General features: G+C 34.0%; 1 protein-coding gene across 1 annotated transcript; it reads right to left on the bottom strand.

Annotated features, from left to right (window-relative positions):
* Positions 1-4,604: 4,604 nt before the first annotated feature.
* On the bottom strand, positions 4,605-5,528 carry LOC126025959 (olfactory receptor 5AC1-like). The gene has a single exon (XM_049785674.1). It carries the CDS (start codon positions 5,523-5,525, stop codon positions 4,605-4,607), a length of 921 nt encoding a protein of 306 aa, XP_049641631.1. The 5' UTR covers positions 5,526-5,528.
* Positions 5,529-11,756: the final 6,228 nt, after the last annotated feature.

The raw sequence follows: 11,756 nt of genomic DNA, 5'->3' as shown, positions 1-11,756 counted from the left end.
TAACTTCATAGTAAATCACTTTGACTATTTAGGAGTTATATTAGGGTTCCATAAAAATTTTATCAGCATTTTTCTGTTTCTTTTTTTTTTATTTTGTTTTGGGGGCCACATGTGGCAGTGCGTAGGGCTTAGTTCTAACTCTGCACTCAGGGATCATTCCTGATAATACTAAAGGAATCATATGGGGTATCAGAGATTGAACAGTGGTTTTCCTCATGTTATGCAAGCATTCTATCCACTATACTATTTCTTGGTTCCAAAGAAGTATAATTTTAATGTAATAAAAAAAAAACATTGGAGGATTTTGATTATGCTTGCTTAAATCTGTATTTTGCTTTGGGTCTGATGGCCATTTTAATAAGACTAATTATTCCCACCTTTAAACTTCAAATATTTTCCATTTCCTTGCATCATCTATATTTCTTTTAATATGATTTAATTTTTTTACTAATTTATTTAAGTTCTGTGGTTACAGAAATATTTGTAGTTAAGTTTCAGTCATAGAACGTACAATCCCCTTCACTAATGCAACTTTCCTACCTCCTATGTCCCCCATTTTCCTCCCCTCATCCAATTTCTATCTCTGGGACAGGCATTCTGCTTCTCTCTCTCTCACTATTGTTATCATGGTAGTTGTCAGTGCACTTAGTGCTTTTACTGCACTTAACAACTTTTTGTGGCAAGCTTCATATCATAAACTGGTCCTACCTGCCCTCATCTCTATTGTCTCTGAATATTATTACCACGCTGTCTTTTATTTTTCTTATATCCTACAGATAAGACTATTTTGCCTATCTCTCTCCAGCTAACTCATTTCATTCAACATAATGAGAGCATAATGCTCTCCATATCCATCCAAGTATAGGCGAATTTTATGACTTCTTTTTCTTAATGGCCGAATAGTATTTCATTTTGTAGATGTACCACAGTTTCTTTTTTTTAATTATCAAATTACATTTTTTAATTTTTATTTTGACCATATTGGCTTACATATCTTTCACGGTAGTATTTTAGGTACATATTAGCAATGAATCAGGGGGATTCCCATCACCAAATTTGTCCTCCCTTCACCCCCATTCCCTTCCTTCAATCCATATTTCCCACCTTCACCCCCTGGGCTGCTAGAGTAAGTGGTCCCCTCTGTGTCTAGCTTACTACTTGTGATCATATATCTGTTTGGTCCTGGTACCCTCCCTTGTATCCCCCTCTATTTGAGAAGCGGAGCTAGATAGTTTGAGTTATGTGGTTTTGTTTGAAGGAAAGAAAAGCAATAAAATAGGGTAAAAAAATCAAATAAGCTGAAATTGTGCGGAGTCCTTCTAGAGGCTTTCAACCTCAGTTTGAGAGAGGACAGGAAAAAGATCATTGAAACACCGCAACAATACAGAAAGAAATATCAAATAAAATATACAGTGAGCAATGCAGCAAAAAAGACAAGCAGCACACAATAGTCTGGGTCCTGAAATCAAATCATGCCGGAGTGCAAAAAGAAAGAGAAAGATAAAATAAAATAAAATTGGAGACATCAACTTCAATATCTACACCAAAATAAAGAAGTCAAAAAAATAAAATTAAAAAATTAATCAATAATTAAATATATTAGTGAATATAAGAATTGTTTTGTGCTTCCCACCCCCTGCATAGGCACAGTAACTATTGGGGACATTATAGAGGGAATTCCCTTGACCTAGGAAATACAGGGTTTCTCCACCCTTGAAGTATACTGTCATGGAATTAACTATAGACTCCTTGCATGATCATTTACTCTCCCCTCAGTAAATTTGTTTACCACAGTTTCTTTAGCCACTCATCTGTTGTCAGGCACCTGGGTTGTTTACAGATTCTGGCTATTGTAAATCGTGCTGCAATATACAGAGGACTGCAGAGGTCATTTTTTAATATTGTTTTTTGCACTCCTAGGATATATACCTAGGAATGCTATCATCTCACACTACAGAGACTGGCACACATCACAAAGAACAAGAACACTACTGCTGGCATGGATGTGAGGAGAAAGGAACCCTCATTCACTGTTAGTGGGAATGCTGTTTAGTCCAACTTTTCTGGAAAACAATATGGTTATTCCTCAAAAATCTAGAAATTGAGCTCCCATATGATCCAGCAATCATTTTTATCTTAAAATCTATCACCTCCCTCATTATTCTTATGTACTTGATTTTCACACAGTTGTAAATGGGATTTATTTTTCTCTTATATAAATACAACCAATTTGTGTATTGTTTCTTTAACTGTGTTTCCATCTTCTTCTGGACTTCCTTACTATATATTATTATTTATTCATAGCTTTCTTTGGATAAATCTTTTACCTCCTTGAGCACCACTGAATATGCCCCCCCCCAAATCTTTCACCTCTTTTGTTAAGCTGATTCCCAGGTACTTGATTTTCTGAGTCACAATTGTAGATGGAATTCTCTCTCCCTCTTCCTCTCTCTCCTCCTCTCTATCCCTTTCTTTCTCCCTTTCTTTCTCCCTCTCTCTCTCTTCCTCTTTCTCCCTCTTTCTCCTCTCTCATCCCTCTCTCTTCTTCACTGTTTGTTTATAGGAATTTTATAAATTTCTGCTTGCTGATTTTGTAAACTACCATTTTACTGTTTAATTATATTTGATTGGGGTGCAGAGAGTGAGTATTGAGTAGGGCATCTGTCATGCATATGGCCAACCTGGGTTGATCCCTAGTATCCCATATGAACATCAAGCTGACCAGGAGCAATCCCTAAGTGCAGAGCCAGGAGTACGCCTTGAGCATAACCAGGTGTTACCCAAAACTACATGAACAAAAAGTTTGGGGACTTTTTTGTTTTTTATGTAAAATAGTTTTGTTTTAGCAACCTCAGCACTTTTTAAGTATAATAAACATGTTTCCTACAAATAGTGAGTTTGACTATTTTTTCAAAATAGATGTGTTTTATTTTTTTCTTTTTGTCTAATTAATATGGAAAATACTTCCAATTCTATGTTGAATAGTCCTGGCCAAAGAGGCAAAGCATGTTTTATGCCTTGTCTTAGCTCTAGAGAAGTCTTTCAGTTTTTCATCATTGAATGGAATGTTAGTTGTGGGCTCATAGTAAATGACTTTATCTATATTGAGGAAAGTCTTATAATAGGGGCCAGAGCAATAGCACAGTGTGTAGGGTATTTGCCTCGCATGCAGCAGACCCAGGTTTGATCCCAGCATTCTATGTGGTCCTCCTGCCAGGAGTAATTTCTGAATGCAGAACTAGGAATAACCCCTGAGCAGCATTGAGTATGTTCCAATAACAAACAAATAAAAACTAAACAAAAAATAAAATAAAATAATAAACCTTCAGACAATAACTTAATGACCCCCTTGCAAAATATAATAATTTTCACAATTTTTCCTCTAGTTTTTAATAGTTTCTAATAATTTAATTACCACTTAGTTATAAACCATATAAAATTAAGTATTTCATGCCTGTTTATAGGGCAGGCTTGGAGGTGGGTTGGAAACTGGAAACAATGGTGGAAGAAATTTTATGTTGGTGGTGGTATCAATGTCAGAATATGGAATGACAGAAACAAATGTATTATGAGCAACTATGTAAACTGTGATATTTAAACAAAGTAATAAAATTATAAAAAGAATTATTTAAGAGCCAGGAAAATAGTTCATCTGGTAGAGCATTTTCCATATATGTATAATTCCCTATATTTAATTTTGGGCACCAAATTTTTTTGAAGATCATGATTATCTTTCACAAAGAATTTATAAAGGCTGACTCTTTTTTAAAAACAATTAGTTCAAAAGAGAGTGAATAATTAAAATTGTTTATATTCAGGAACACAAGAGGTAATTCATATTATAAATAGTAACTTGGGGGATTTAGTTTCTCTTTAAACCTTGGAAAGAGTTAATTTAAAACAGCAGGGCATCAGAGATCCTGCAAGAATTAAGTTGCTTTAAATTGCCTGGCTGACCCAAGTTCAAATCCTAGCACTCCATGTAATCTTTTCAGCACATAGCCAGGGGTAAGCCCTGAAAATCTCTGGATAAAACCAAAAAAAAATCCTCCGAATTTTTTATCTAAAAAATAAACAGGCCTGGAGAGATAGTTCAGTGAATAAGATGCTTGCTGTGCACATGTTCAGGACCCCTGATGGTCCATTGTTCCCTCCAAGAATAAACTCTGAGCTCTGAGCACTGACAGATGTGACCCCCCAAAACACATCTAATAAAATAATAACAAAAGAGCCTGGAGAGATAGCACAGCGGCGTTTGCCTTGCAAGCAGCCGATCCAGGACCAAAGGTGGTTGGTTCGAATCCCGGTGTCCATATGGTCCCCCATGCCTGCCAGGAGCTATTTCTGAGCAGACAGCCAGGACTAACCCCTGAGCAACGCCAGGTGTGACCCAAAAACCAAAAATAATAATAATAATAACAAAAAATAATGAGTGGAGTCTGCTTTAACATTCTCATTAATTCTTTGTTCCTCCAAATAATTTACAACAAAGGCATACTCTTCATTTAACATTATTGCATCTCTACTTTGTACAAAACTACAGATACTGTGCTTTATATAAACATTAAAATGAGATATGTCATAAAGGTTTTCTTAAAAAATATTTATTGCTTTGTCAATTTTCTTAGAGATCCTAAAACTTCTTTATTCCTTAGGCTATAAATAAAAGGGTTCAGCAGAGGGATTATAATTGTGTAGAATAGAGAATACATCTTATCCTGATACTGATCCGGACCTGACCCAGGACGTACATACATGAAAAAAAGAGTACCATAGAACAAAGTAACAGAGAGGAGATGGGCACTGCATGTAGAAAAAGCTTTACTTCTGCCCCTTTCAGTCTTCTTTTTCAGGACGGCAAAGAGGACCCGGGTATAGGAAATTAAGATGGTCATAAAAGTAAAAGCTTGTATAGAAGCTGAGAATATAAAAAGTACTGATGCATTAATAGATGGGTCTGTGCAAGAAATTGTAAAAAGTGGCAAGATTTCACAGTAGAAGTGATGTATTATATTGGATCTGCAGAAGGTTAACCTGAATAGCAATCCTACATGAACTATGGGATGCAGAAAACCAATTATATATGATACACTTATCAACCGAGTACAAACTCTGTTGGACATCATCACTGGATAAAGCAAAGGGTTGCAAATGGCTACATAGCGGTCATAAGCCATCACTACAAGGAGAAAACATTCTGTGGTAGCACTGAAAGCAAAAACATAAAATTGGGTGAAACATTCAACCAAGGAGATCATGTGAATCTTAGACAAGAGATTCACAAGCACTTTTGGAGTCACAGAGGAGGAAGACCAAGCATCTGCAAAGGCTAAACTGCCCAGGAATAAGTACATGGGGGTGTGAAGGTGGGGGTTCTTCCAAATGAGATAAATAAGTCCAAGGTTGCCCACCATAGTGATGAGGTAGATTACCAAGAAAAGCACGAACAGGGGGATCTGAAGCTCTGGAATATCTGTAAGTCCTGTGAGAACAAATGCAGCCACCTGTGATCTGTTTGTTTCCATTATATTCAATTGGAGTAAGCCCTGCAAAGAGAGGATAAAGAAAAACTTAACCTAAGGGAATAATCATGAAAGTAGTACTGTATGTCTAGTCACATTCTTCTATTTTAGATACCTTTTACTCAGGACAGTACATAACTTTTTAAAAGATAATTCAGAATTAAAATATATGTATTTTCTTTGTTTGGGGTCCCCCACGGGGTTACTCGAAGGTTACTCAGGGTTAACTCAGGGATGACTCCTGGTTCTGCACTCAGAATTTGCTCCTTGCAGGCTCCGGGACCATATGGGAAACTGAGGATCGAACCTGAACCTGGGCCAGTTTGGCCGCTGGCAAGGCAAGCACTCTTTCTGCTGTGGTATTTCTTCAACTCCCAGAATTAAAGTATATTTTAAGCTAACTTGAAGGGGGGAAAGGGAGTTGAATTATGCCCAATGGTACACAGGGCTTACCAATGGCTCCATGCTCAGGGATAACACGCTGTTAGTGGTACTCAGGGACCATATGTGATGTTGGAAATTGAACCAGGTCAGCCAAATATAAAGCCAATGTCTACTTTGTTCTATCTCTCTGGCTCCTTTTATAAAATGTTTGATAGGGCCGAAGCAATAGTACAGCAGTAAGACGTTTGCCTTGCATGCTGCCAACACAGGACGGACACCAGTTCAAATCCTGGCATCTTATATGGGCCCCCAAGCCTGCAAGGAGCGATTTCTGAGCACAGAGCCAGGAGTATATCCTGAGCGTGCTAGGTGTGACCCCAAAATTAAAAATAAATAAATAATAAATAATAAAAAATAAAGATGTTTGATAAATGAATACATTTTCATGCTTAAATATATACATACACATACTTAATTATGTGAAGGATTATAAGGAACCAATAGATATCAATTAGTAACTAGTAACTAGTAAATATCTTAAAATTGAATGTATTTAAATAAAATGTTATACAGAATTAAGAATTAAAAGAACTCATACAAAAATCTCTGAGACTTTGCTGAAATCTGGTTCAATAGTAACCTCACAATTTCTCAAGAACTCATTCCTGTCTTACAAAGGAACAACAACAACAAAAAAAAACTCTCTATCTTTGGCATGATTGATAGATTTATTTTTCCCATTAAGATTGGGTCATAACTGGGTGCTAAAAGGAGATGAAGTGATATGTATATATTCCTTCAGTAGCAATATTTTAAGCTACAATGTCCAAAATAAAAACAGAATACAGAGAAAGAGAAAGGGTTAGAGAGGGAGAGAAGGAGAGATGGAGAGATAGGTAGAAGTTGGGAGGACATTGGTGGCAGAAAATGTGCACCAGTGAAGGGTGTTGTACATTTTAAAACTGAAACTCAATTATGAACAACTTTATACTGTGGAAAAATAACAACCCAACTATTTTATGAACAACCTTGTAACCCCAGTGTTTAAATAGAGTTATTTTTAAAAGATTAAATCATAGATTAGATAATAAACCACAAAATAAAATGTTTATTTATACTGTTTCTTTTTAGTTTACCAATGCTTCTTAAATTTTTACAAAAATTATACATAAATACATAAATTGATACTTATCTCAAAAGTGCTTACAATAGTAACAGATGATATAATTTTCTCTATAAACTTTTGTAAGTATTTTTCCTTATTAGTCAACAAGTATTTATTTAGTACCTCCTAAGCATAAGTGCTTTCTAGCTCTTTCATTCATATATAGAACTCTTACTCTGGTTTTATATTTTTCTTCTGTTATATATTTCTTCCTTTTTTAGGAAATTAACAAAGGAAATCGGGCATTAGACAGCTTCTCACAGATTTCAGATAAATCCAAGAGCTGTGTTAGACATTCAAAAGTAGATGATTCTATTCCAAGCAAAAAAAAAAAAAGAAGTCAACATTTCAGAGATACAAATTTTAAAGTGTTTCTAAGAATGTATGTTTTCCACTCTTTTTTGAGGTTGCAAATAATATTACCAACTGTCCAGGTAGAACAAAATATCATAAAGATCATAGTAGAATGAGTAGTAAGTGTATTGAATATCTAGGTTCAATAAAAATCACATAAAATGTATATTTTGTTTACAATGTAGATTAAATGAGGGGAAAATTAATTAGATATAGGCAATGGTGATCATAAGTATTGACAAGACAGATAAGACAACCAAATTCAAAATTAATCCATAAATGCTAGAGTAAGACAAATTCCCTAAAAACCTAGTTTAGAGGGGAAGGGCCTGGCCTGAGTCTTCCTGCTCAAAATACATTCAGTAAGAATTATGCATAATTCTGGGCACAAATAAATTAAGATTTTTAATCCCTGGCTCAGTGAATTAAAATGGAGTCTGCCCATTTAGAATCAGCTATGCATATAATTTCAAGGAAATACTTTTAAAAAAATGAGAACTGGTCCCTCATAGGAAGTATACCTATAGGGGCTGTGAAGGGGAAATGGGATACTGGAAAATGTGGAGGATGTGATGTTGGAATGTTTTATGCATGAAACCCTGCCATTATCAACATTGTAAATCACAGTACTTAAAATAAAATTTTAAAAATTTAAAACCCCTTGGATTCATAGTTCCCTGTTTGTTATTAATTGGCCACCTAAAGGGAAGCCATGCAGCACATTCAACCTAATCTGTACAGAAATGTAGCTGAAGACTTTATTCCCCACAAAGACCCTCCTGATCTGAAAGTTTCTCAAAACACCCATTTGATAACTCAAAAAGTATGAAAAATGTATAAAATTAAAAACAAGAGGGTTTTTTTTGGGGGGGTGGAGAAATAGCACAGCAGCCGGGCATTTGCCTTATATGCAGCCTACCGTACCGGAAAGGAAGTCAGTTCAATTCCTGGCATTCCATATGGTCCCCCAGTCTTCTGGAGGGGGGGGGCGGGATTTCTGAGTGCAGAAACCAGGAGAGACCCCTGAGTGCCACTGGGTGTGGCCCCCAAACCAAGCAATAAATAAATAAATAAATAAAGTTTTAAAAAATACGAGTTTTTTGAAAATTGAATTCTGACATGATTGACAATACTTTGAATAATTATTTTAAAAACCTATAGAAGTAGTGGAGCAAGTAACAGAAATGCCTCAGGAAAGTGAACCCCTTAGAAAAGAGGATCCTGGGGCTGGAGTGACAGCACAGCTATAGACATTTGCCTTGCAAGCAGACTACCCCAGACGGACCCAGGTTCACTCCCTGGAACCCCATATGTTCCCCTAGCCTGCCAGGAGCTATTTCTGAGAGCAGAGCCAGGAGTAACCTCCCTGAAAGCCGCTGGGTGTTGCCAATAAGAAACAAAAATAAATAAATAAATAAATAAATAAATAAATAAATAAATAAATGAATGAATAAATAAATAATAAAAAGAGAGAGGCTCCTGTGTGTCATCAGGGACAATAAACTTTAGGAGAAACAGTACTAGTATGTCAAACAGTGCTAAAGGAGAGAACTATTTGATGTTTATATAAATCATTAAGAAAGCATGTGCATAGACACGCTGGTAATTTTCCAGGTAATTATTGAATATAGACAGTGCTGTTTAATTTATAAAGATTTATCTATATTTTATAATCTGATAGAACCAAATAAGATTTGGCTCTCAAGCAGATGTGATGAACTCTTTTGAACTTTCCATTTTTTGATATATCTCCAGAGAAATATTATTGAAATAAGATTCCTAAATTATGAGAAACTGTCAGAAATTCATAATTAAGATTTTTAATTAAGTTTCTAATTTTATTTTCCAGTGTAAATACAGGAATAAAATTTAATTTTTAAAGACTGAATGCTAGATAAATTGATTTTGTAAGTTATTGCCATGTTGAAAATTTGATAAAATTTTAAAAACTTTAAGACTTACAAAAATAAAACAAAGAAATAATACTCTTCCATTTTAAAGAAACTTGATAGATGGAATAAAGAAATGCAATGAAATACATATGAAAAACTTGGAGACATTTAAAGAAATTTGAATATAGACCAATTGCTCCACATTTTTGTTAAAAAGTATTAATTTTGCCTGGTTTTCAAAATTGTGATTGGAAGAAAAATATACTAACTAGTATACGAAAGATGCAATTTAAAGTGTTTAGCTGTAAAATATGAAGTATATAGTTTTAATTAAAATATTTAAATGGGGGCTAGAATTATAGTGCAACAGGTATGGTGCTTGTCTTGATTTGACTCCTGTTTTCCCATACGGTCCTCCGATCACAGCCAGGAATAATCCCTGAGTGCAGAGCCAGGAGTAAGCCCTCTTCTGCATTGCCAAAGTGGTCCCAAAAGAAACAAAAAAAAAAATAGTTAAATGCTTCTCTTTAAAATAACAAGTCTACAGTTTTTTTTCCTAAAGAAGACATGTATTATTCGGTTCATATAAATCATTATTTTCAAGTACCTATACCTATTTACAGATTACTTAAACTAATTAATTGTAAAAGGTGTTTTGTGTACAGGCTAAATTATATTTGTTAAAAATTGGCAAAATGACAGAAAATATCTCATTTGTACTCACGAGAAATATATTTATTGAGTAAATAATTTGTTATTACTAAGGAGACCCCTTTGTAACCCTCCTCTGTAAAGCATAGATTTTATAAGGTATATTTCTGCTTAGTATGACTTATTTTAGAATTTAATAAGAAACATGGCATGTATTTAAACCATCTCTCTATAATAGCATGCATTCAAATCTTTATTCTACAAATATGTACTTAGTAAAAATACATTTTAAAGGAATTGAAAATATTTTCATTTTAATTATTTTATTCTAATTTGCTTTTTATTCTACTAAGTATATACATCACCCTGGGTAAAAATCAACTATTTTGAAAGCTCATAAAAAGCTCTTGATACTTTTTTATAAAAAAAAATAATAATAATAATAACAATAAAAGTAAGTACAGAATTCTTACCCAGTTTCTATCTGAAGATTTAGGACTGACATTAAATATAAATTTTTATGAAGAAGTCTTAAGATTCAAAATCAAAATAAAATCAGAAAATTATTCATCTATTTGTTTGGGATTTTTGGTTTATTTTTGAGAAGTGCAGCTTGAAAAAATATTTATATCTTATAAAATGTTTGTGAAGAGAATGTTAAAATTCCCCAAATGATACCAAAATATTCCCTGTTGAATGATGTGTATCTACAGGGCATTATGGACTAATCAACAAATCCCTTTTAGCATACCCTTTTGTATGTTATTGTCACCATTTCCTTTTTTAAAAAACAAAAATATAGGTTAATTTTGAAAAATGAAAATATAGAGCACAAGGAAAATATTCTTTGGAATATGCTAACCAATAACAAATATTAATATTTTAACTTATATTTCTTACATTTGAGTCCTTGAACATAAATATGTTTTGCATTGTATGTATCCAAATCATACATATTTACATGTAATTTATATAAAATGTATGTATATACTTATAAAATAAAACAATAAATTTTAAATTATACTGTATTAGTATATTCTATATTATTAATTTAAAAATAAGTGAATATTTTACCTGCTAATTTAATTTTTTATAACTGACTATTTTTAGACCTAAAATAGTAAATACATGCTACTAATATTAGCCCCTTACTAGAGAGATAAAAAGCGCTTGTTAAAAAGTTACTTACTGAGGCCTGAGCAATAGCGCAGTGATGGGGCTTTTGCCTTGCATGCAGCTGACCCAAGACAAATCTAGATTCGGTCCCTTGGGGTCACCCAAGCCAGGAGAGATTTCTGAGTGCATAGCCAGGAGTAACCCCTAAACTAAAAAAATCAACTTACTGTTTATATTACTCACCTTAAAATATCTTATGTTATATATAACAAAGATAAATAAGATTACATAGTGAGTATGTTTTGGGTGAAAATAAGAGATATTTGCTGATCTGAAAGAAAGTATAGACTTGAAAATAATAATTTATATGTACTAAGAATACACATTCTATTTAGGAAAAAAAGCATATGGGCATAATAGTTTAATAGTATGCAGTTTATATAAAAGTACAGACTTAATATTTTCCAACCAAACATTTCATATGGAAATTTTTATATACTAGTATTTTTCCTTCCTACCAAAATGTATTTTATTTTATTTTGAGCTACACCCATTTGATGCTCAAGGGTTACTCCTGGCTAAGCGCTCAGAAATCGCCCCTGGCTTAGGGGGACCATATGGGACGCCGGGGGATCGAACCGTGGTCCTTCCTTGGCTAGCGCTTGCAAGGCA

This window comes from Suncus etruscus, chromosome 13 (assembly GCF_024139225.1).
Source record: "Suncus etruscus isolate mSunEtr1 chromosome 13, mSunEtr1.pri.cur, whole genome shotgun sequence".
Classification (NCBI taxonomy): Eukaryota; Metazoa; Chordata; class Mammalia; order Eulipotyphla; family Soricidae; genus Suncus; species Suncus etruscus.
Note: the sequence above shows the minus strand (reverse complement) of the source record. Positions and strands in the feature narration are given on the sequence as shown.

Coding starts and splice junctions, on each gene's coding strand:
- LOC126025959 (XM_049785674.1), bottom strand. CDS start 5,525: ATGGAAACAAACAGATCACAGGTGGCTGCATTTGTTCTCACAGGACTT.